The 26,049-nt window shown below is 44.5% G+C and overlaps 2 protein-coding genes across 12 annotated transcripts in view; both read left to right on the top strand.

The window, feature by feature from the left end:
* Cpeb1 (cytoplasmic polyadenylation element binding protein 1) overlaps positions 1-20,273 on the top strand; it is an 80,752-nt gene extending 60,479 nt beyond the window's left edge. For 9 of the 11 annotated variants that reach the window (XM_029565574.1, XM_029565573.1, XM_029565576.1 and 6 more), the window contains 9 exons: positions 4,380-4,603; positions 6,868-7,117; positions 9,721-9,834; positions 10,139-10,243; positions 11,290-11,426; positions 14,999-15,197; positions 16,424-16,518; positions 17,046-17,126; positions 18,843-20,273. In XM_029565574.1, coding sequence (XP_029421434.1) covers positions 4,380-4,603; positions 6,868-7,117; positions 9,721-9,834; positions 10,139-10,243; positions 11,290-11,426; positions 14,999-15,197; positions 16,424-16,518; positions 17,046-17,126; positions 18,843-18,953 — 1,316 coding nt within the window. In that variant the 3' untranslated portion in view covers positions 18,954-20,273. The remainder of the gene's footprint in view (positions 1-4,379; positions 4,604-6,867; positions 7,118-9,720; positions 9,835-10,138; positions 10,244-11,289; positions 11,427-14,998; positions 15,198-16,423; positions 16,519-17,045; positions 17,127-18,842) is intronic. The other 2 variants (XM_017799197.2, XM_029565569.1) reach the window with 1 other exon arrangement.
* A 2,101-nt stretch (positions 20,274-22,374) lies between these two features.
* Positions 22,375-25,588, top strand: Rps17 (ribosomal protein S17). Its single transcript, XM_008837420.3, has 5 exons — positions 22,375-22,516; positions 22,756-22,907; positions 23,296-23,401; positions 24,123-24,188; positions 25,460-25,588. Exons 1-5 carry the CDS (start codon positions 22,514-22,516, stop codon positions 25,538-25,540), a joined length of 408 nt encoding a protein of 135 aa, XP_008835642.1. The 5' UTR covers positions 22,375-22,513; the 3' UTR covers positions 25,541-25,588.
* Positions 25,589-26,049: the final 461 nt, after the last annotated feature.

Genomic DNA, 26,049 nt, shown 5'->3' with positions numbered 1-26,049 from the left:
TCCACAAAAGGATTTTTTTAAAAGATTTTTTTTATTATTATATGTGTATGTATGTTTGCATGTGCCTTTGGAGGCAAGAAGAGAGTATCAGATCCCCTAGAACTGGAGTTATAGGAACCACCAGTTGTGGGTCTGCAAGAGCAGCAAGTGCCCTTAACCACTGAGTCATCTCTTCAGTTCCCCACTCCCTCAGAAGGATTTTACCCTGATGGTCATAGGATCAAACACAGAGATGAGTAATAAACGACTCTTAAGGGTACTAAAGATAGCCCAAGATAATTTGGCTCTGGACCTGCAGCATTCCAACTTCCTATAATCACAGAAGTTCTAATTGGTCAATCAACCTTGTAGATTCTTTAACACAAGTAAATGCAGTTTGTTTGTTTTTTCTAGGAACCTGAGTTCCCATGTCTCCCTTGACAGCTCTCAGAGTTGTGTATGCTACTTGAAACTCCTATTTCAGTATTAAACTGCTCCTGATCTTGTTTTTTTCACTATGTGCTCCTTCTAACTTCTGCTTTAGCCAAAGGCTTTTGTTTTTCCACAATATTTTATTAGCACATATTAATCATGTATAATTGTTTCATTACACTTTCATACATGTATACAATGTATTTCAGTCATATTCATCAAACCCCCTTCCTTTGATCGACTCTACTTCCTCTTCCCAACTAACCAAAATTTTGTGTGTGTTGGGCTGGGGGGCTTGGCATTAATGAGTTTCATCAGGTAGTTTACAGGACTATGGGTAAAGTGTTGGTTCACAAGAGCATGGCTATATCCCTGAAAAAAAATGCCTCTCCCTCCCCCATCAACTTCATAAAAATTCTCAGAGAAGGGTGAGGCCCATGAAGCTCTCTCCCATCTAAGGGTGTTGGTGGACCCAATGTTACACATTTCATCACAGCTGCTGTGAGTTTAAGAGCACAGCAACCGCCAGGCATAGTGGCGCATCCCTTTAATCCCAGCACTCGGGAGGCAGAGTCAGGCGGATCTCTTGAGAGTTCAAGGCCAGCCTGGTCTACATAGTGAGTTCCAGGCCAGCTGGAGCTACAGGGAGACCCTGTCTCAAAAAGACCAAAAAAAAAAAAAAAAGAGTGCAGCAACCATGTCATGCCCCAAAATTGGCATTCCTTACTGCTACTCTCTTCCCTTCATCAAGTTCCTAAATTCTTTTCATCCTCTTTGCTGTGCTGCTCACTGAAACTGAAGGAGAGTTGATAGAGCTGCCCCTTTTAGGGCTGATCACTCAACAGTCATTTATTCTCAGCTTTTTACCAGTCATGAGTCTCTGCAGTCACCTAGTAACTACTGCAGAAAGAAACTGCTCTGACAAAAGCTTAGAGTAGCACTAATCTGTGGGCATATACAGTTATTTAGAGGGTAATTTGATGAACACATATTATCCACTTAGTAAAACAAAAGCAGTGGCTTCCTCCAGTAGAGCCTATGACCTCTCTGGCCATAGGCTTTTGACTATATTTACAGTATTAAGTATGAATTCCCTTCTATGGAGCAGGCATCACATCAGTCAGAACTGGTTGTTTACCTCATAGCACCCTTGCCACTACTGTTCCATGGGCATATCCTGCGTGGCTGGCTGGTACTGTTGCATATGATTTGTGGGTTCTTACTATTTGGCCAGGTTTTGCACCATGAGGGAGGAAACTTGCTCATCTCCTGCCTTCTCAAAGAAAGCATAGGCTTAGGGGCTTTGGTTTTTCATTTATTTCAGGTATGGGTTGGACAAGACAAGTATTACTTGAGAAATTTGTCAAGTATTGTTTGTGAGGGGTATTAGAATACAAGCATTTTGAAATGTTTATTTCTAGCATGCAGTTAAGTGATAGTATTTGAAAATCACTTTGAAAGGCCTAGGTAGTCGGACATGATGGCGTACACCTTTAGTCCCAGCACTCAGGAAGCAGAGGCAGGTGTATCCCTGTGAGTTCAAGGCCAGCTTGGTCTACATAATGAGTTCCAGGCCAGTTGGGGCTATGGGGGAGACCCTGTCTTAAAAAAAACAGGCCTAGGTAAAAGAATATGAAAAGCAAAATAGTAAATTAACTTCTTTATAGTTATGGCTTGTCTCCCCTGTCCCCATAGATATTATTACAGCCTAAAAATTTAAAAACGTATACAGACTGGCAAAATGGCTCAATTGATAAAAGGTGCTTGTTGTCCAAGCCTGGCAACCTGAGTTCAATCTCAGAATAGCCTGTAAAGGTGGAAGGAGAGAATCAACTCCACAAAGTTCTCCTCAGACCTCCATTTGTGTGCCATGGCATGCATACACACAAAATAACAGCAAATAATAATAATAACAATAGTGATAATAAAAGACTTATCATACCAGGTATTGGCCAAGATGTAAAGGGACTAAATTTATCATTGCTGAGTGGAAATAGCAATTTTTTTTTAAAGAATTTTAACTGCTGGGCCAGGTATGGTGGCACTTTAATCCCAGCACTCAGGAGGCAGAGGCAGGCAGATCACCATGAATTTAAGGCCAGTCTGGTCTACCTATTAAGTTCCAGGCCATCTGGGACTACAGGGAGACCCTATCTCAAAAAATATATATATTTTTACTGCTATAGAATAATAATTGGATAAATATATCCACAGTATCACCTGCATTTAGAAAAGGTTTAGGATACATACACTTTTACTGTGTCTTTATCTGGAAAGGGAGGTCATGTGCTTGAGGAAGAGTAGGCTGATCTAATCTCATGGTAACAGTTGTTTGGGATCTTGTGCATATGTTCTGTCATGAATGGCAGTTGTCTAGTACCCTGAGATTGCCTTGACTTTGATTCCAGACTTGGAGAGGTTTATTCCTGCCACTTGAAAACCTGGGAGGAAACCAGCTCTGGGTAGCCTGTGTTTCACTTAATTTCTAGTCAGGGCTGAAGTCATTTATAGTCACTGTTGATTGAGTACTTACATTATTTGTATCTAGCTTACAGCTATTAGGAAGTAGATGATTTCTCTATTCTTCAGATGAATAAAATACCTATTTAAGCTAGGCATGGTGGTGCATGCCTTTAATCCCAGCACTCAGGAGACAGAGGCAGGTAGATCTCTATGAGTTCAAGGCAAGCCTGGTCTACAGAGTGAGTTCTGGGCCAACTGGGGCTACAGGGAGACCCTGTCTTAAAAAGATTTAAAAAAAAATCTATTTAAAGCTTCTACTCTAACCATGTGTCCGTAGCCCCATAGCCCTTATGGATGAAGACTCTGCTTCTCTCACGTCCCTTGTTTCCTTTTTTTCCTTTTTTTTTTTTTTTAAACAGTGTAGCTATGTCTCTCTGGCTCTCCTGGAATTTGCAGTCCTCCTGCCTCAGCCTCCCCAGGTGTTTATGGGCATGCTGTACCACATCTGGCTATTCTTTTTTGATGATATTTATTATGTGCTAGAAATTTTCTGCTGAGCACATTTCATCTGCCATATAATTATTGGGCCCTCCTAGCAATGTTATGAAATATTTGATATTTTACCCAAGAGGCCAATGAGAAGAAAGAGGCTCAAAAAAGCTGAATGAGTGTCTCAGAGCTCATAGCCATCTGATGGAAGTGTCAGACCAGGGGTTTCATACCAGGTTTGTTTCCCCAGATAGTGAACTTTGAGGTCATTCAGCTTCCGTCCTAAATATTTGAAATTCAGGGATGCATAGATTTGTGGGGGTTTTTTGTTTGTTTTTTGGTCTTTTTGAAACGGGGTCTCCCTGTAGCCCCAGCTGGCCTGGAACTCACTATGTAGACCAGGCTGGCCTTGAACTCACAGAGATCTGGCTGCTTCTGCCCCCCAAGTGCTGGGACTACAGGCATGTGCCACCATGCCCAGCTGTGAAATTCAGGGCTGCATAGATTTGTACATGCCAGAAGGAAGATGTCCCAGGATGAGGCGATATGCTTATGCTATATTAACCTTGTGGTGTGTTGCATGCAATATTGTGTTTTAGCAAAACAGCATTAAAAAAGTAGAAATCTCATAAACACACTGGCAAGCAATAAAGGAGTATGGTTTGGGCGTCCTAATTATGCTGCAGGTGCATTCAGACATTAAGAACAGCTGTGACCAGGGTCCCCAGTGACATAGTTTCCCAAGATGATGGCATTACCCCTTAAGCCTGGTGGCAGAGAACAGGAGTTTTGCTGCCTTTCTAATAACAAGAACTGTGGTCTTCAGTCATCCTATAACTTTCTCTAATAAAGCCTGGGTAGCCAGGTCTCCAAAATCATTGGCTATGTATACATTATGTTCTGTGTTTCTGAAATGCTTTCAGAGATCCCTGCCTGGGGTGACTGGGAGAAAAGAGGACGCTTATCTGAAAAGAAAAGAGGTCATGGGGTTTCCTTTTTTCTTTTTGTCATCCTAGTATTGAACATGTTCCAAAATCCAATGGGAAATGTCCTAGGAAAAACCCCCTTGAGCTTCCTGCCTCTGGATCCCCTTGGGTCTGACTTGGACAAATTTCCAGCACCCTCAGTTAGAGGATCCCGCCTGGACACTCGGCCCATCCTGGACTCCCGTTCTAGCAGCCCCTCTGACTCAGACACGAGTGGCTTCAGCTCTGGATCAGATCATCTCTCAGATTTGATTGTATGTAACATTCAGGAAGTGGGGAGGGTGTCCTAAGGGAAGGAGGATGTAGTATCTGTTTTAGAGCTTGAAATGCCTTTATTAACTAGGATGTAGACTGGAAGGAGGGGATGATGGCAGAAGGGGAGCTCATCAAGCACCTCTATAGAGCCATTCATCTTCAACAGAAGTGAGGGCACTTTGAATATCCATGAGCAATACATTTTCAGGACCTGGGCTCTTTATACTTGTTAATCTAAGAGCTGTTAGAAAACAGTTGATTTCAGAAGTAAATATTTGTAATATTTGTAATTTTGATTTCAGAAGAATCTTGGCATTATTTGTTTCTTGAACTACATGGATGTTTTCTTTTTAGCCTTTAAACCATATCATTTATAAACCACTATGTATAGTATCTCAAAATTTATATGTTGTAATTTAATAAGTGACCTTAATAATTTAAGTACCAGAATTTTAATCCAAATCTGACCCTAGCTCTTTTACTTTTGCACTGACACATGCCAACTCACAATCAGAAGCTATAGTGAAATTGGTATTTCCCCTGTTCCTTATCTACAAATATCTACAACCATGTATGATTGTGCAGTCTCCCATGCTTAGAGTTAGAAAATGGATTAGGATAGGTGGTGAAGATGGCAGATATGGTATATATGGAACAGCATAGGCAGTGTAGTTAGGGGATAGAAGTGAAAACAGATGAGTCTCCAAGGAGAAGGAGGCAATTAAACATCTTCCTGAGATCAAATACACCTTAACGTGAATCTCAGCCTTGCTTTTCTATTGCAAATGCCCTAGGTGGAATGTTTAATGAATGGGATGGCTCATTTTCTCATCCCCTTGTCTTCATGGTTTCCTATACATGACTTTTAGAGCCCACCCTGTCTTCTCTGCCAGTCCTAGACTGCAAAAGCTGGCATTAACATTCCTGCTGCCCATTGATTTCATCTGTTCAGACTGGGTTTCTATAAAGACAATGACAATCAGATCCCTGTATGTCTTTGGGCTGCAGGTTACACCCCTGTAAGATAAGGTAGGTCACATGAGGTACTTGTTCTGTGTACATTACCTGAGATGGAAACGATCATGGGGATTTACGTCATGAGTGATTAATATAATTTTCTCAGATACCCACTTAAGGATTAACTTGGGAGGAGACAGTGCTAACACAGGAGAGGAAGTGGGACAGTTTTTTAATTTGCAGAAAATATTCTGTCAACCAATTTTAATAATATATCATTTTAACAAGTTAGAATTTCAAGCTTTAACACAGATACATAAATATAACTGGTGTTCCCATATATTTCTAATAGAGCACATGGCTCTCATAGAAAGTACTTTGGCTTTCTACTTCTAAAGACTTGACCAAAGAAAACATAAATATGAAGAAACTATGTCTATGATTCTAAAAACATTAAGAACCTTTAAATGTTTACCAGCATCAGCTGTAGTGTCACACTGTAATCCCAAGAGGCAGGAGGAATGGGAGCTTAAGTCCAGCCTGAGGAACATAGTAAGATCCTGTTTTGTTTTATTTAAAAAAAAAAAAAAAAGTTTAGGGGGGCTAGAGAGCTGGCTCTACAGTTAAGATCACTCTCTGTCCTTTCAGAGGACCTAGGTTGGATTCTCAGTACCTACATGGTGGCTAACAACCATCTGTAACTCCAATTCCAGGAAACCCAGCACCTTCTGTCCTCTTCGGGCTTTGCACAACAAGGGTACATTTATATACATGCAGGCAATACACTCATACACATAGAATTAAAATAAATCAAAAAATGTTTCTAAAAAGTTTAGCAGTAGGGGATTGGATCAGTGAGATGTAGCTGGTATAAATACAATGTAATAAATTCACTAAAACAGTTATGAAAGCTATCTGGCAATATATCTTATTTGGAAAAAAATTTCCGTGTGGAGAGACAGAATTCATTTAAATTACAAGGTAACCTATAATGAATTTTTTAAATGCATAGGAAGAGCTGGGCATGGTGGTACACATGTTTAATCCCAGCATTCTGGGAGGCAGAGGCAGATGGATCTCTGAGATCAGGGCCAGCCTGGTCTACATAGCAAGTTCAAGGCCAACTGTGGCTACAGGGAGATCCTGTCTCAAAAAAACCACCAAAAATGCATAGAAAGACACACTAAAAGAAAATATATCAAATTATAAATTTATGTTAGGCATTTTCGTAATTTCTGTTGTATGATTATTACTTTATAACAAAACTGTTCTTTAAAATCTTGTGTCTTCCTTTTTCCTCTCCTAGTCAAGCCTTCGAATTTCCCCTCCTTTGCCCTTCCTATCTCTGACGGGCGGTGGCAGAGACCCTCTAAAGATGGGAGTTGGATCCCGGATGGATCAAGAACAAGCTGCTCTTGCTGCAGTTACTCCCTCCCCAACCAGTGCTTCAAAGAGATGGCCAGGAGCTTCTGTGTGGCCATCCTGGGACCTCCTCGAAGCTCCCAAAGACCCTTTCAGCATAGAAAGAGAAGCTAGACTACACCGGCAAGCTGCAGGTGAGTGTGGCTTGTGTGGGGAGACCTGAGACCTCTTTCTGGAAATGGAAAAGAAGTGACCTTCGTTCACAAAGTGGTGAGCTCTCTAAAAGAGGGTTTTGTTACATGGTAAAATTTCCAAGTCTGTAAAAAACAATCTGTTCTGTAAAGAACAACCTGGAGACTGAGTGGAAAGAGACAGATAACCTGGTAACAGGCTGTGCCACAACAGAGAAGGTTGGCTCCACTTCTCACTGTGGGCTTCCACGAAGATTGGCTCTATGCTGCCTTTGCTTTTGATTCTTCCATGAGCAAGACAAACCCTAGAAATGATGCCTACAATTTTGTCTGCCTTCCCTCTAATTCATAAGCATATCAGTCACAGCCCATTGTGGAGTTTTCTGTCCTGAGCTTTTCTGATTGGGACACCTAAGGATACACCCAGGGTGGGTTGTTAAACTGTTACAATCTAAGGTATGGGGTGTCACCAAGTCCTCTGATCTCTCAGAAGCCCTAGATTTAATCATTTAAATGTCCTTAAGAGCATATTAAATCTGTTTTTCATCTTATGCCTGAGCTTGGAGGTAAAGGAGCTACTATTTACTACCAATGCTTCAGGGCCATGTTCATCAACACAGGTCTGAGGCCTAGTACCTGCCTAAGTGAATGTTTCTGTGTTAAATTTGTTTCTGAGGACTTCAGTTTTCCTTCTACTCATAGAGCTAGTCCCTGTCTTGTTTTCCCCTAAGAGTGCTGTCCTGTTCATCTAATGGTTTTGGCAGCCCACCTTTCTGCTTTTCTGCTAGTGCCATTGTTCAGTATGCTTTTGGAGGAGGCTGTTTTTTTTTAATATTTTTATTTTATGTGTATGGGTGTATTGCCTGCATGTAGGAAAGTGCACCTGTGTCGTGCAATGCCCTCGGAGGTCAGAAGAGGCTATTGGATCCCCTGGGACTGGAGTTATGGAGAGTTGTTAACTGCCATGTGGGTACTGGGATTTGAACCCGGCTCTTCTGCAAGAACAACCAGTGTGGTTTTTTTGTTTTTTGGTTTTTCTCTTTTTGAGACAGGGTCTCCCTGTAGCCCCAGCTGGCCTGGATCTCGCTATGTAGACCAGGCTGGCCTTGAACTCACAGAGATCCCCTTGCCTGTCTCCCAAGTGCTGGGATTAAAGGCATGAGCCACCACACCCGGCTACAACCAGTGTTCTTAACTGCTGAGCCATCTCCCTAGCCCTAAGGCTTTCTGTTTTTATCATAAAATACTAACAGTGCCAAATCCTAAAAAGCACATTAGGCCTGTGCCTTTTAGGGGATAGCCTCATATCCTAAATGAAATGATGGTTCATTTCTTTGGATGTCTTCCTCAGTGCCGAAGGAAGAAGGTAAAATGACTAGACAGGCCCCATCTAGGTTAGCTTCTAATGTGAAAAACCTGGATTGGTCAACAAGCATAGGCCTTTTGAAATTTTCAGTGCCAGACCAATCTGAAGATAGTTTCAAATCTATGCAACAGGAAAGGGCCTCTTAATATATTTGGATTTGACATAAATGAGAAGCTGAGGGCTTGTGGGCAAGTCCATCATCATAAGTGTAGGCAGCAAGGAAAGCTCTGTCCAGGTGTTTGTGGGGGTAGTTATGGGACATGATTCTGATTCAGGGAGTAGTTGTGATATTCCTGTCTTGTTGAGTGGTGACTTCTTTTGACTGTGTCTTGACTTCTATTGATGAGTTAAGAACCAAGGTAGGAAAGAGTGTATAATGTTCCTTTTTCACCTTGGGGTCAGAAGCCTTAGGGGACAACATTGTATATAAAATTGTTCTGTCTTAGCCAGAGCCATGTCTGCATCCTGATTGCCTATCTGCAAGTTGGGTAACCTCTTCAGAGAATGGTGTGATAAGAAGAGGAGGTAGGAATTGACTAGGCAGTTAGTGTAAAAAGACCCCCCAAGAAAAGTAGCCAATTTCTTGGCTAAAAGTCAAAATGTCCTTGGACCTCTTAGCAACATACTCTGCTCCAAAGTCCAAAAATGTGGAAAGTATTTGGGAGCTCTTATCTAATCCTAAAAAGATTTTAGGGTTACCTCTTCAGAGGCGGGAATGTTAGAGTAGCAAAAAGCCCCATAAAAAAAAAAATACATGACATTATCAGAAAAAAGTGATGGGGAGATATGGGAGGAGTTGGAGGGGAGGGAATGGGCATGGATTTGATCAAAACACCTTATATGCTTATATGCCTGTATGAAATTGTCAATAAATTATTTAAAAAATTGTTCTATCTTCTTTCAGTTATTTATTAATTTACTTAGTATTATAAGCAATAGCAAGATAAATTGCTTCGTGGATAATATATCTGTTATATAGTTGAAAATGGTTTGTGATAATTTTTACCCTATGCATCTGGTTTTCCTTTTTCAGTTTATTGGGGACAAAGCTGATATGGTAAGATTATCAAATTTAGCTGAAATGTTTTATATATCAGAATATTTGTGGATATTCTCCCAGGCAGCCAGGTTGGAATTGTGACCAATTTATTTCTTCCCAACAAGTTCATCCCAGGGAAGGATAGTGACTTTGTTGATTCTCTGACTCCTTGTTTTATTTTTTCCTTTGTCTGCTACCAAGCTGTGAATGAAGCCACCTGTACCTGGAGTGGCCAGCTCCCTCCCCGGAACTATAAGAACCCCATCTACTCTTGCAAGGTGTTCCTAGGAGGTGTTCCTTGGGATATTACGGAAGGTAAGCTGCCTCTGAGATCTCCCACTACAAGAGCTGAGGTAGGGGCATGTCTTTCAAGAAAATGAATTTTAGGTTTCAGGCCAGGGTCCAAATCTCTACTGTAGCACAGGGTATTTACAGGAGCAGCCGAGAGGACAGGTGCATTTCATAAGTTCCCATAGCGCTTCTGTGTCTGGTGCTTACACCTGAGACCAGAAGTCAGTTCTGAGTTGTCAGGAGCAATGAGCCTTAGAAGGGAGTACTCTGCTTGTGCCTTTCCTGAATGTACTGTGTCAGCTTCTCCTGTTCTTTCCTACCTATACAGCTGGATTGGTTAACACCTTCCGTGTTTTTGGCTCTCTGAGTGTGGAGTGGCCTGGTAAGGATGGCAAGCACCCCCGGTGTCCTCCCAAAGGTAATATGCCTAAAGGTAATAAAGACATGGTAGGAACTTTTTTTCCCTCTCCCTCATATATACTGCACACGTGGTGCTGGGATGTCACAAACGCATGCTGGTAACAGTGGGCACTACAGGGTGCAGTCAGCACTTCCTCTACTACTTTACACATTTGTTTTCTTGAGTTCCATATGTCCAAACTTACAGTGCAGTGGGAACTGCCACCAGACCCCTTCCTGTGCACTTCCCTCATCCACAAACCCCAGCAGTGCCTTCCCTCTTGAATAAGGTGTTTCAAGAGCTTTCCCTTGCCTGCCTTTGCTGCCCAGTTACATTATTACCTGACCCAATTCTGAGATTCCCTTTGGTGTTGGCAGAAATGAGGACCAAGTATCTGATTCCTTGCTGGTCTGAAATGAGATCCCTGTAGAAAGGAGCAGGTGCTATTTTCACTCTGCCCCATCTTCACTGAACTACTGAACTGAACCAAATGGTTTAATTAGACCTTTTTTTTTGGAGCTGAGGACTGAACCCAGGGCCTTGTGGTTGCTAGGCAAGCACTCTACCACTAAGCTAAATCCCCAACCCCTTAATTAGGCTTTTAAAGCAATACCTGCATCTCCTGGCAAACTGGCCACAAATCTGCTCTGCCTCCTAGCCTCTGGTGATCTAAGCATACTCTGTGTTCTGAGGTAGAAAGCTGCATGGTAGTTGTGGGATCTTCTGTCCCAGATTGACAGTTCCTTCCCTTACCAGAGTGGTCCATCGTGTGCATTTCTCTCCCTTGACCCTGGGCATAAGGTATATCAAGTGCTTGCATTCAGTGCTTTTCAGGAGTAAAATAAAAATGTACCTTTGGCTGAGGGATTCGGCTTAGTGGTAGCGTGCTTGCTTAGTGTGCACGAAACTCTGGGTCCAATCCCCAGCACTCATACCGCCCCCCCCCAAAAAAAACCACAACTATGTCTTATACTTGAGGCCTCTTCCCTTGAAAGAAACTCCCTGTCTGTTGCAAAGCTGTTGCTGAAGAGTAGCCACCTGAAGGATGTTAAGGCTTCTTTTCCTCTTGTTGGGAATAGGATATGTGTACCTGGTGTTTGAACTAGAGAAGTCTGTCCGGGCCTTGCTTCAGGCTTGCTCTCATGACCCACTGAGCCCAGATGGCCTAAGTGAATATTATTTCAAGATGTCCAGCCGAAGGATGCGCTGCAAGGAGGTGAGTTAGCTTGGTATCCTTTCTGGGTCAAAATAAATGCCATATTATGGCACTATATTTCCTTGGGTGAGGGCAGAAGGGGTTCTTGCTAAGGCAAGAAGTCTGATTTTTTTGTCTCACAGTAAATGTACCAATTTCTTCTCAACTGCATTAAAAAAAAATCAACCGGTGGGCCTTAATGAGGTGGGAGGGAGGTGCATGAGTATGTACACACACATTCTTGGTGCCAGTCAGGATCAAGCAGTCTCTCAGCCCATTCTGCTCTTTTTCTGACCTACTTAACATCCCAAACCTCTCCTCTTAGAGGTGAAATTGAAAGCAGCAAATTTCTATGCTTGGAGTTAACTGACAAAATTTGCAGCTGTTTCTCCTTAGCCCTGCTCTCAGGCTTTGCCTTTTCCCTACCATATATGGTGAGTGGGTAAATTCCCCTTTATCCCATACTATCTGTGGAGTCTTCACTCCCCCTCAGGGCTTTATTTACAGTTTTATCCATATGCTGCCTCTCCTTGGCCTTGTTCCTGGGCATCATAGTGATTTCACCTTGGGGAAATCTCATGGCAGATCCTTATCTCAGGCATACTGGATCCATCTGGGTAGAATTTAGGAATCTCTGTTTTAACCAAGCATTCCTATTTTAACCAAGTAGTTCTAGTAGATAGTTTGAGAACCACTTGTTTTGAGTTCAGGAATCAGTGTGGTGTATTTATTAAGCTGATTCCAAAACACATCACCTTTGTGACAATAAGGACAATGAAACTTTATTGTTTTTCTATAAAATGGGAAGATAAGGCCGGGCATGGTGGTGTACGCCTTTAATCCCAGCACTTGAGAGGCAGAGGCAGGCAGATCTCTCAGATTGAGGCCAGCCTGGTCTACATAGCAAGTTCCAGGCCAGCTGGGGCTACAGGGAGACCCTGTCTCAAACAAACCAAAAAAGTAAAAAAAAGGAAAATCTAGGACTAGAGAGATGGCTTAGCAGTTAAGAGCACTTGCTGCTTTTCCAGAGGTCCTGTTGGTTCTAGCACCCATGTCAGATGGCTCACAGTTGTCTCTAACTCCTGCTCCAGGGGATCTGATGCCTTCTTCTGTCCTCCTTGGGTATCCACACATGTGACATACTCAAACAGATATACACATACATCACACATCCTAGATTTTACTTTTTTTTTGGTTTGTTTGAGACAGGGTCTCCCTGTAGCCCCAGCTGGCCTGGATCTTGCTATGTAGACCAGGCTGGCCTCAGTCTCAAAGATCTGCCTGCCTCTGCCTCCCAAGTGCTGGGATTAAAGGCATGCACTACCATTTTGGGGGCTGGAGAGATGGCTCAGTGTTTGAGCACTGACTGTTCTTGCAGAAGACCCAAGTTCTGATCCCAGCACCCACATGGCGGCTAACAACCATCCGTAACTCAGTTCCGGGTGATCTGGTGCTCTCTTTTATCCTCCAAAGGCACAGGTGCACTTAACACACATGCAGGCATAATACTCATACATGTAAAAATAAAATTATGTATTTAAAAATGTTTTTTAAAAAGTTAACGTGTAGTCGGGCGTGGTGGCGCACGCCTTTGATCCCAGGACTCAGAAGGCAGAGGCAGGCAAACTCTGAGTTCAAGGCCAACCTGGTCTACAGAGCAAGTACCAGGCCAGCCGAGGCTACAGGGGAGACCCTGTCTCAAAAAGACCAAAAAAATCTATATCTGGTTTTTAAAAAATCTGAATCTTGTGCCTGGCATGACCTTTAATCCCAGCAGTCCTAGCACTTGGAAGGAGAGGCAGGTGGATCTCTTGAGTTCAAGGCTTGCCTGGTCTACATATGGAGTTCTGGGCTAGCCAAGGATATGTACTGAGACTGTCTCAAAAACAAACAAAATTATTATCTTACATCACATTTTTTTGAGTCTTTTTGAGACAGGGTCTCCCTATAGCCCCAGCTGTCCTGGAACTCACTATCTAGACCAGGCTGGCCTTGAACTCACAGAGATCTGCCTGCCTCTGCCTCCCAAAAGCTGGGATTAAAGGCGTGCACCACCACGCCTGGCCTTACATCACGTTTAAATGATCATTAATCTGGCTTTGTTTTATAGATATTTCCTGTGTTACTCTTGTTCAGTGTTAGTGACAGAGCAAGTTCATTCTCTGGCTACCCACAGTGACCCACAGTTCCCCTGCCATCTCTCCTTATTTGCTGTATGGCACTCTGGCAGTAAGAAGGAACTCATATCTGAGATTAGTTACCATGCTCTTTCCTCATTTGGTCCCTACTTTCACACATGAGACTATCATATGTATACCACAGTCAGTCCCCCTAGTGCTCCTGGTTGACACCTTCCCATCCCCCATCCCCTCCTTAATATCTTTCGGGATTTAATATCTGATGCACTGACTGTAGGCTGTACCAGCTCTTCTTTATTTTTCTTTTGTGTGCTCCTGACTACCATCATCAGTATAATGAATACTCTCTCACTGTCTTTTCTGTCTTGAATTAATGCTTATTTTGTGATTCTACTCTTGCCTTCAGACTCAGATTCACCCATTTAGTTTCTTGTCCTACCTGGGCCCTACCTTCTTGTGGGGTTACCCTTTTGTATGTCCCAGATTGCTCTGTGTACAAAGTAGGTTTCTTCATCTTTTAGGGAGTGGCTTCCCCTGGGATCTTGTCTTAGGCTCTCTCATCTTCAGGTCCTATAGGTTCAGATCCCATCTCCTGATTCTTTCTTGATTGCCTACCATGCTTGGGCAATCTTGACTTCTGCATGCTTTAGTTGAACAATTAATTAGTCATGGCCTGTCTATGCCCACTGCCACCAGCTTTGTCTAGGTCTTAATCACCTATCCTTTGAACTACTGCTTTTACTTCCTTGGTTTCTGTCTCTGTTCTCTTCCTGCTTCAAAACATTATTTAAAGATCTTCACAGAGTAGTTTTCCCAAAATAGCTACTGGCATCTGTAAACCTGCTTCATTGTAGACTCCTCTACCTGCTATGCCAGGTTTTATTCTGAGGTCAGGAAATTCAGAGGCAGAGGATGTGGTCAGCTCTTGCTCTAATGTTACTTAGCTCTGTAACACCTCTCTGTGCATGACTCTCCATGTACCCTCTCTCTAGTTACGTCCATTCTTCCTGGCACTGGTTAGACCAGTAACCATCTCACTAATACCATAAGCATTCCCACCCCCCTGTCCTTGAGCTCCTAGCTTTTATTTGCTCTGAATCCTACCATTCTTAAGAATTCTTGTTTCTTTCTTGAGAACTCATGATCTGTTGGTGCCTGTGACCCTAGGTTGGAGTTATGGGATCTTGGTACTTTTTTGCTTACTCTCCAGGATGAGTGAGTTCTTCTCTACCTGCTTTTGGCTATTTTGGACCTGTGAACTCATAAAAATCCAACTCAAGTTGTACTGGGTAAAAGTGTCAAATTTGAAGCTTGTGTGCCTGAGATGGGTGGACAATCCGTTTTCACCCCTACACAGGCTTCAGTTGAATATCTAGAGTATGTTTCCTACCATACTAGAGAGTCTCTCCCCTCCCTGCAGCTGCCAGGGCTGATATACCTTTGGGGGATTTTCAGGTGCAGGTAATCCCTTGGGTCTTGGCTGACAGCAACTTTGTCCGGAGCCCATCTCAGAGGCTGGACCCCAGCAGGACGGTGTTTGTTGGTGCCTTGCATGGGATGCTCAATGCTGAGGCTCTGGCTGCCATCTTGAATGACCTATTTGGTGGAGTGGTGTATGCTGGGATTGACACAGATAAGCACAAGTATCCCATTGGTGAGTGTCCTACTTCTGTATGGAAAGGATGGGTACCCCCTGGGAGTACATTTAAGATTGTGGTACTTCTTCTTGGGAATGGAGAGATAGACTGACCTTGGTTTGCAGAGCAGCACTTACCGGTGGCATAGCATCTTTTCCTAGAGGGGTACTAGTACTGACCCCTCTGCATCTAACCACCTTTTCCTACTTCCTACTCTGGGGTGGGGAGCGGGTAGGGAGGAGATGACTTTAGGATCTATGATAAGATTGGTGAGAATGAGGAAGAACTTGGTCAGAAATTCAAAGTCGCAGCCAAACCAGTTTGGGACAAATAGTAGTAGTATTGCATTAAAAAACCACACTGCACTGAAAACTTTCCCAGATTCCTTTTTAAAAAGCTTTAGTGTTGTCTAGAGTCAGAGACAAGGTCAGGTCAAAGGAGTGCTTTCTGGGTGACTCAAGAAACAGTGCAGTTATGGTGACCTACTCCAGCTTAAGGTAGTCTGTGGACCTGATTACTGACTTAACCCTTCTGAGAGAGGTCAGTTCCAGACATGGTACAATAATCTCAGTGGCTAGGTTTAGAGTGGAGCAGAGCCTGAACTCTGATCAAGATAGAGCTAACCCACCTCCCCAGATGCTTATTCTGCCCACCCACACTGAATCTGGTCAGGAAGGAGCACTGTGTGCTCATCAGTGCTAAGCTGCAGACTGAGAACAAGGACTTCAGAGGCTGCAGGGATGGAGGCGGCATTTGGCAAGATGGGGCTTCTTCCTGCTCTCCTGTTAATTCCTAAGTCCTCCAGGGTACCCTTGGCTAGGCAGGGTTTGATGTCTATGCCTTTCTTCAGAGAGGTATTGGTCTGCCTGAGTTCCCACCCTGAACCCTTTAGCCTTATGTGCCTACATGAACAGAAGGATCCCCTTTCCTTCCCTTCCCTCCTTCCTAAATGGTTTGCACCAACTTGGTTTGATTATACTGTTGAAGGTGGTAGCCACCAGTAGAATGTTGCTATTGAGTATTCGTGGCTTTTCCCATGTGTAAAAAGGTTTTGAACACACGGGTTAAATATATTAAAATTCCATTGCTTTTTACTTTATTGTGACTCCTACTAAATTAGAAATTACATAAAAACTTATATTTGCGTTAGACAGTACTGGTGTAGAAACAGGGCTTCCTGCATGTTGAAGAGAATTGAGGAGAATTTGACCAGAATATAAGCTTGTACCCGTTTTTTCCCAAGGATCTGGTCGTGTGACTTTCAATAACCAACGTAGTTACCTGAAAGCGGTCAGTGCAGCTTTTGTGGAGATCAAAACCACCAAGTTTACCAAGAAAGTGAGTAGACTGGTTTATGCCTTACTTTGAAGGGGGCTTGGACTACCCAGGACAAGCCCAAGACTAGAGAAATGAGCCAAACTTCAGAATTGACATGAGTTCAGGGTTGGAGGTGGCCTTGGTGCTAGTGGGCAAAGGAGCCTAGACTGTTGAATGACTGAGTGAGGGGATGAGTGGGGAGTCACTCATCATATTGGTCTGGCATTGCTAAGTAGCCTTACATTCCTTTATCCTGGTTAACTGACTCCTCTGACCACTTCCCTGCTGCTGATTATTGATTGAGAGCCAAGGCTCATTTTGCTGAGAAGGGCAGGTATTAGTAAGGAGTGTAGTTGACTGAATGGTAGAGGCAACCAGCCCTAGCATGGTGTGAGTCTGTTCTCGAGGATCCCTGTTAGGCCCTGGCCCAGCCTGTCTAGCCTTCTTTAAAACAAACATCCTACGTTCCTGTGTGTGACCAATAATGTGCCCATATAGCTTATTTGGCCTGTAGAGCCACTTCATTCTCCTCTGCTGCTGTTCCACAGGTTCAGATTGACCCCTACCTAGAAGATTCTCTCTGTCATATCTGCAGTTCACAGCCTGGTCCTTTCTTTTGTCGAGATCAGGTGAGTCTTCCTAGGAACTAGAGATGTCTATAAAGTCTCTGTAACAATTAAAAATTACGGAGCTGGGCATGGTGGTGCAAGTCTTTAATCCCAGCACTTGGGAGACAGGTGAATCTCTGGAAGATCAAGGCCAGCCTGGTCTACATAGTGAATTACAGGCCAGTTGTGGCTACACAAAGACCCTGTCTCAAAGACCAAAAAGAAAAAAAAAGGCACATTTTTGATATTGAATGTTAGAGTTCTGAGGTGTTTATAGTGTCTGAGAACATATAGGAGACAGCACTCAGAGGACACAATATAAGTATGTTGATCCACAGCTCTTTGGGTAGGGATGCTCCTTGAATTTTTTACCTTTCCCTTCCTGGGCTGTCACAGAGTATGGCATTATTGATGGTGGGTGCTTTTTGTGTTGGGTTTTTGAGACAGACTATTACTGTGTAGTCCTGGATGTCCTGCAACTCCCTATGTAACCAAGATGGCCTTAAAAGCTTGAAGTAATCATCAAGCTATCAACTGTCAGCTCAGTTGACAGCTAGGGATGGGAGCTTTTTGTGCTGGCAACATTGAACATTTTGAGGAGTCCTGTGGGCTATCTGGGAACCCTTAGGACTCTAGAAGTCCATCCATACTTAGTTTAACAGTGATGCTGTTATTCATATGGAGTCTGTAGATAGTATTCAAACACAGTCTCCTAAGTGTTAAAACCTGAGGTCCAGGGACCCTATCAATACCACACAAAGAACACATTGAAATATTTCAGAAGTAATTCAGCAAGGAAGCTTTTCCTTTGCAAAAGGGTACATTTTTTTTTGCGGGAGGCGGGAGGGGGTTAGTCAGATCCAACAATACCGGACCTAGTAGTCTGGTAGGTTTTTATCCCTAACATAAGAGTACTGTGTCTTTTCTCCATTGGCATGGGGTCAGACCTCACAATCTTTCCTTGTTGGCTAGATTAAAAGATGGGCAAAGGAGGGGAAAAGAGGGTTGGCCAAAGAGGGTGAAGGGGCTCTATTGTTGGAGGCCATCAGGTTCACAAATGTATCAGGGCCTTTTTGTGAAAAAAAGTTTTATAGGGTGTGGGAGAGATTAAAAGATTAGAATTCCTTGACATAAAACCAAAGGTTTTACAGGGTTTGAAAGAAAAGACTAATATTTAATGTTTCTCATACAAGTGAAAGAGTAAGTTTAGATAGCCTGGTAAAGCCTGAAAACAAGTGTGTTTCTAAATCAGCTTTTATGGATTAGTATCTTTCAAAGGGACTTCTCATTTTGGCATATTTGCTCAGAGGTTGGTGACGTGCCTAGGGTTACCCAGCCAGCAAATCTTTTTATTTCTCACTGGGAAGAGAAAGGCATATCTGCTAGTATTAGGATCTGCAGCCAGTTCTTCAGACATTCTTCTGTGTTGGCAGCCTCCTACAGCTGCTCTGTAGGAGGTGAGAAGGGCAAGGGAATAGAAGAGCACTTCTAGTGAGGGATGAGAGGGTATAAGGGAAGGTGTGTGGCCTGTGTACAAACTAGGAACCTAAAGTGATTATTTAAGGGTACCCAGGGAAACAAGACTGGATTTGCCATAGTCAGTCCTTTGTTAGGGTGAGAGAGCTGCCAGGGACTGTCTCTTTTAGCCCCACGTTTCCTCTTCAAGCAGAACAAGCAGCCTCTTTATACCTGGTGCTAACACAGCCATGGTCTCTCCCCTTTATGTTCCCCTCTTAGGTCTGCTTCAAGTACTTCTGCCGAAGCTGCTGGCACTGGCGGCACAGCATGGAAGGCCTGCGCCACCACAGTCCCCTGATGCGAAACCAGAAGAACCGAGATACCAGCTAAAGAAGCTGGCCTTACCCAGTGGCCTGTGGCACCCAAGGCTGGCAGGTCAGGCAGCAGCCTGTACCATCCTGCCACTGGTGCCCAAGGATCTGGCTTCCCGAGGACAAGGGAAAATTGTAGTCACCTTTGCACTCGCTGAATCTGTCTTTGTTTCTGCACTAATTAATGCACAATGAGTTTTGTCAGGTTTTGTTTTCAGGGGGTGTGCCAGACAAGGACCCTCTGGCTCACCCTCAAGTGACGCTGTAGTTTTCCCAGATTTTAGTTCCTCATTTTGCAGATGAAAAGAGAAAAAAACTGTGTGTCCAGAAGGTATTGACACAGATGCCTACATCTAGGTTTATTTATTAAAGCGCTTTTTTACATTCCTTGCAATACTGATGGTGATGCCGCACAGGTCTCATTGGTTTCATTCTTGCAGTTGCCATACAGTGCCTTTCCATTTATTTAACCCCCACCTGAACGGCATAAATTGAGTGTTCAGCTGGTGTTTTTTACTGTAACCAACAAGGAGACTTTGCTCTTCATTTAAACCAAATCATATTTCATATTTTACGCTCGAGGGTTTTTACCAGTTCCTTTTTACACTCCTTAAAACAGTTTTTAAGTCGTTTGAAACAATAGATTTTTTTTTTCTTTCCTGGCAGCTTTTAACATTATAGCAAATTTGTGTCTGGGGGACTGCTGGTCACTGTTTCTCACAGTTGCAAATCAAAGCATTTGCAACCAAGGAAAAAAATTGTTTTATTTGAAACTGGACCGGAAAAAAATGGTGTATGAGCGGCTGCTGTACATAGTTTTAAATGGTTTACTGCACCTTCTTATGTTGCACTTATGTGGGGGGGGGTTGATAGAAGTTTTTAATCACAGTCACAGGACTTTCTTTTGTAACTGAGCTAAAAAAAAATAAAAGGGCTGCTTTTTGGTGGGGGGCAGGTGAAGGCTCACAGGAGCCCTTTCTCTTAGAGGGGGCAAGTACCCTTCCTTTTATTTGAAGAATGTATGAATCAACAGTTGAAGTTGACTAAATGCTACTGGAATTCAAAAACTTGACTCTTTTTTTTCTTTTTAATTTAATTACTACTTGCCCCTCTTAGGGATGCTGTGTGCCAAAGAATCAGTGTCATAACCCCCTTCTTCCCTCTTGCTGAGCTGATGTTGCATTGTTGCATATCCCAGCTACTCTGTGGGTTTTGTGAAGCTGTGTGTGAAGTCTCTACCTCATTGTAGTATATGCAGGCAAGACTGCACTCTCCTACAGATGTGTGGAGTAAGCTGTGGTGTAGTTTTTTTGGCACATAATAAACACGTTGCAGCAGAGTTATGGTTTTTGTCTTTTTGTCTGGGGTATATGGTAGCAACTGGGTAATAGGCTAACACGATTCTAAAGAAAAAAAATTTTCCTTAGATTCTCTGAGATGGGTTTCCTGCTCAAGATGATGGTATAACTGTGTGGGACACCTGCCCTAACTTGTTGGTCACTTCCATGGCCAAATGTACTCTGGAGATGCCTCTGCAGTAGCTGAGTGTTTCTAGCCTAAATACAAGAAACCTACACATTTCAGTTTCTTGGGGCTCCTCCCAGCCTTCAAATGCAGCCCCAAGAATGCCAGCGGCACATACCAGGTGTCCGGAGCACCTGTTTTCTGCTTTTCTGAAGCCCTGGCATGTTTCCTCTTCCTGTTGGACTCACTGGTATTGATACAGTTTCTTTTTGAGAAAGTGGAATTTCCATGTTTTAACTTTTTGTCAACTTTAAAACTTTAATTTTATGTGTATGAGTGTTAGAACTGGAGTTAGCTGCTATGTGGGTGCTGGGACTTGAACCAGGGTCCTTTGCAAGAGCAACCATCTTAATGGCCAAGCCATCTCCCCCGTCCCATTTTTTTTAAAGACAGGGTCTCAACTATCCTTGGCTAACCTGGAACTTGATGTGTAGACCAGGCTGGCCTTGAAATCAACAGAGATACCCACCCACCTCTGTCTCCAAGTGCTGGGATTAAAGGTGTGGGCTACCATGTCTGGCCTTATTGGTTTTTTTGAGAGTCCGTTCACTAGAGTCTGTCATAGGCACCAATGCTTTATGACATCTTTTCAGGTAGTTTTGACCTGGCCTGTTCAACTTATCCTTTGGGAGACTTAATTTAGTCTGAAGTCTGAAGCAGAGGCAGTCTGCATACTGTAGTATCCCTCTGTAAGGTGCAAAAACTCACTATTGGGGAGAATAGGGGAGTCCCCTCCTGCAAGACTATAAAGCCGAGCCTTCTGCTTGGGGCCTGCAGTCCTCGGGAGACTTTTTATTTTTTTGGTCTTTTTGGGACAGGGTCTCCTTGTAGCCCCAGCTGGCCTGGAACTCACTATGTAAAAACCAGGTTGGCCTCAAACTCAGATCCACCTGCCTCTGCCTCTCAAGTGCTGGGATTAAAGGCATGTGCCACCATGCCCAACTTGTCTTGCTTTGTTTTTTGAGACAGGGTTTCCCTGTAAGCACAGATGGCCTGGAACTAGCTATGTACAGCAGGCTGGCCTGGAACTGAGAGATCCACCTGCCTCTGCCTCTGCCTCAGGTGCTGGGATTAAAGTTTGCCATCACTCACTGCTGATTTGTTGATTCTGACCCTTTGATCTCTTATTCTAGGGTTCTATAGATCTTGACATCTCTCTTCCCTCTATGCACTACCTTCAGCTGTTCATATGTCATCAGTTGACAGGAATGTTGCACAGCCTCGGCCCCCTTAATATATCCAACTTGGCCAGCCTAGACTTTCCTTACGTCAGGTGGGGTCTAGTACTCCATCCTAAGGAATCCGAGCTAGAGAAAGGCCGCAAGGGCCCTCCCTAGGCTGATGAGGCCAATGGGAACAGGCTTAAGAGCCCAAGAGTACAAGGGAAAAACAGCCTAAAGCTCAGGGTTTGGAGAGTGTTTTCACTTGTTGGGAGCAGTGCAGGTAAACAGAGACCTTAGTTCACTTAAATGAGCGCTTATTGTGAACCCAGCCACTGTTTAAGAACTGGAGTTAGCCCTTTTAGCTCATCCCTAGTTGAGAAAAGACAAGTCATGTGACATATGCTAAGAAATATAAGAGCCGCTCTCCGGTAATAGTATGTATAGACTGGCAAGGTGACGGTTGAACCAACACCTCTAAGTCAGTCTCTACACCTATGTCTCTACAAGTGAGACATAACAAACTCCTGGAGCCATCCTCTACCTCCTCGCCTTTCCATAGCGCGGCTTCGTGCACTCTTAAAATTTGGAAGTCTTTTTCTTTGTTCCTCAGCGTTGTCGTGCGCACACAGAAGCCGAGAGAGGAGAGGTTACCTTTCCAGGGTTCAGCGGGTGAGCACTACCCTGGAAGGCGCCACAGCACGCGCGCACGCGCAGACATTCGCCCGGCCCACCGCCGGGAGTACAGCCCCCACTTCCGCGCCACGCCGGCAGGGGCCGCTGTGGTACGTCTCGAGCTTCGCTGGGCCTCGGCTGAGCGGAAGCGGCTTTCCGGCCTGCGCTTTATAGGCCTCTCTTGTGCTTCCTATTTCCTCTTTAAGCAGGACCCGCCAACATGGTAGGTGACTGGGTCCGAAGCCTAGCCCCTTCAATCGGCCTCCATCCTCGGCCCGCGGCGGCCCCAAGCCCGCAGTGGGAGGCTCTGGGACCGGCTGACGCGGCCTCCTGTCGGCCTCTCGCAGCGCGGGCGCCCCCCTCCCCCGGAGCGCTTCTTGCTCCAGGGTCGGGCCAGCCTGCGAGCCCCGCGCGGGCCAAGGCGGACCGGCTCCACAGTGACCTTGTATTGTCCACCCTCAGGGCCGCGTTCGCACCAAAACCGTGAAGAAGGCGGCCCGGGTCATCATCGAGAAATACTACACGCGCCTGGGAAACGACTTCCACACCAACAAGCGTGTGTGTGAGGAGATCGCCATTATCCCCAGCAAGAAGCTCCGCAACAAGATAGCAGGGTGAGTGGAGGCCTCGCGGGCTGGCGGAGCCTCTATCGGGAGAGCCTGCGTGGTTGCCTGGGCCCTGGCCTTTCCGGAGTTCGGCGGTTTGCCGGGATTCCATTAGTGCCATATTGCACCAAAAGTTGGCAGGGATCTCTAAGGTTAAGTACAGTATTAGCCAAGGTGGCACGTGCAGTGTCAGTGAGAGGATTTGGTAATCTTGAAGGAGTGTGAGAAACCAAAGTGCCAGGACTGCTTAGGGAAGTGGCTGGCTGTGTGTTGAGTGTGGGACGCCCTCCAAGGGTGAGCAGAAAAGGAGTGGAACTCCTGTCTACCCAGATGTCCTGGGTACCGGCGGACGTTGATGTGTGTTTTCCCTGTTCTCCCTGGGCGTGTATACTTGTAGCTATGTTACGCATCTGATGAAGCGCATTCAGAGAGGTCCTGTGAGAGGTATCTCCATCAAGTTGCAGGAGGAGGAGAGAGAGAGGAGAGATAATTATGTTCCTGAGGTAAGCTTTGTGGGTCTTTTTTCTAGATCTGTGTGGCTCTTGTCCAGGTGGTACAGAGGTTCCTAAGAACGTAGTGGGGGTCTGATGTCTGGTGGAAACACCTCCCTCTTGACTAGCTGGGTGCCTGTAGGCTACCTGCCTATTGGTTAGCCTCTCTCTGCCCTTGTCCACATGAGACCCTTCTGAGCATGTGTCCTGGTTTGAGTAGCCTGAACATGGTACTTCCGTAGTGTAAACCCAATCCTAAGGCGTTCTGAATGCCCAATAGATAGTTTGGGAATGAGAAAATAAAAACAGGCGTTTGTTTCACACATGGACTCCCCCACATTGGGCCTTCATAACTTTACTCGACCCTGCACACTCCCACAAATCTGAGGGCAGGCAGGCAGATATCTCTTGAGTTTTGAGGTCAGCTAGGGCTGTAATAGTGAGACCCTTCCCCCACCCCCAAATTAATAATCCAGGGGAGCCAACTGTAAGGACATTCCAGTAATCTCTTAAGAGGCTGCAGCTGGAGAAGCACTAGTTTGAGGCTAGCCTGGACTATATAATATAGCAATGCCCTATCAAAAATAGTAGTATGCTGGGTGTGGTGGTACACACTTTTAATCCCAGCACTGGGGAGGCTGAGGCAGGCAAATCTTATCTCAGAAGGGTGGGGAAGGTGTATGGGGGCAGGGGAGGTGAAGGATAACTCATAATTTGCTTCTTTCCCTTCTAGGTCTCAGCCCTGGATCAGGAGATCATTGAGGTGGATCCTGACACTAAGGAAATGCTGAAGCTTCTGGTGAGTAGGGCTGTCCTGGTCAGGAGCCCATCAGTTTCTGCTATCTGGTTTTAAAATAGTTGAATCTGTGCAAGGTGTGCTTTGAAATGTCTTGCCACAAGATCATCAAATCTCTCAAATGACATTCCTGTGTGGGCTCTTTGCATTTTCTTAGTTTCTGTGGCTGCTTAGTATCAGGAACTGCTTAGGGTGGGTCACAGGTGTCTTCTGTGTGGGCTGATGAGGTTTCTCTTTGGTGGCTTGTCCTAGTCCATTACATAACATGGTGAAGGCAACATGGGCTTCCAGCTTGCTGTTAGTTTTGAACAGTTTCAATTTTTCCCTCTTGTAGTTTTTGAGTCATTAAAAATAAGATCTCTGATACCTATACCCAGCTTCTGAAAAGTCAGTGGTGTGGCAGCCAAAGCTTACTGCTGGCCTTTTCCTTCTGTTCTAGGCACAGCTTGGCAGTTTCTCCCCCAAAATGGGCTTTTGAGAAACATAGGACATTGGGTTCCAGGTGTATGGTGGGTCCCTTGGGTGCTGGGACTGCTTAGGGACGGGCCTGGTCTGAACTTCCCTCTACTTCGTTTGGTACCCTGCACATCTGGTCCCCTCTTGAATGTTGAATGGATTTGTGATCACTGTTGACAAAGTAGTTGTGGAAAGACAGTGATTCTGTATAGGCTCTTAATACTTCAGAGACCCTTCATCTACTACCCCCCAAACGCCTGCTTTACATAGTACCTTATATGATACAAAGTACTTTGTAAATCACATTTTTTTGCGCATTTGTGTATTTAATTGAAAGTTCATTGAATATGAGTATGGAGGGCCAAATGTATTCTCAAAGGGAGGGATAGATAGGTTTTGTCAGAGGACATTTGGTTGATTGAGCCTCATTTGGTTTGTCACATCTGAGGGATACCTGGAGGTGTCTGATGAGGCCAGGGGAGCTGCTATACTTAATTCAGTGCCCAGAATCCCTTCTCCATCAAAATATCAAGTCCTGCATTTTGGCTGTGCCAAAATGGAGATGCACTGCTTTTGAAAAGTAGAGGGTTGTGGCAGCAAGGGGAAAAGCCGCCTGGCAAGTTGGGTGAGTCTAGACGGTTGTGTTAGCAAGTGTGCAGAAGAAAGATTCCTGGAGAGGGGTCCTGATCCAGACTTTGGTTCTGGGCACAGGAAAAAGATGGTTTCTGCCTAACCCCAGGCTGGTGGAGGCTAGCAGGGGCTGACCAAAGATCTCCCCTGACCTGCTCACTCACTGTGAATCCATCTTGTTGTTGCAGGACTTTGGCAGTCTCTCCAACCTGCAGGTCACTCAGCCTACAGTGGGGATGAATTTCAAAACACCACGTGGAGCTGTTTGAATCTTTTCTGCTATTCTTTAATATTGCAATAAATCTGGGGACAACAACTTTGCCTGTGTCATCCTTGCTGTTGGGTGTTGGTGGGATGGCTCACTCTCCTGGCCATTGCCTGGGATTAGAGGACCCCATAATCCTGTGGTCCATACTGAATCAGCATAGTGCCTTTACAAGTTAGATGGCTCCTGTATACCCAAGAACAGGCCAGGATATGTGTCCCGGGTCTTCTGAATACACTCAACTTGAGGACAGTGGTGTCCACCAAGGCTGTATTTTACTGGTGGGAAGTATGGTGGGTGTAAAGCATTTTTTTCTGCTCTGCTGGGAATCCATCTCAGGTCCTTGTGAATGCTAGGCAAGTACCACTGAGCTTTATACAGCAAAGCCTAAGATTAGTGGGCTGGTGACAACGATGGGACATTTCTGTTGATTTTCATAGGAATCAGAGTTCACTCTGCCCTGTTTTTTTCTGAAGCTGAGACTGAGGGACTGGGCTGGTGTGTGCTTTTGAG

The sequence above is a fragment of the Nannospalax galili genome, unplaced genomic scaffold, assembly GCF_000622305.1.
Source record: "Nannospalax galili isolate Female #2095 unplaced genomic scaffold, S.galili_v1.0 scaffold1238, whole genome shotgun sequence".
NCBI lineage: Eukaryota > Metazoa > Chordata > Mammalia > Rodentia > Spalacidae > Nannospalax > Nannospalax galili.
This window is presented reverse-complemented; position numbering and strand designations above follow the sequence as displayed.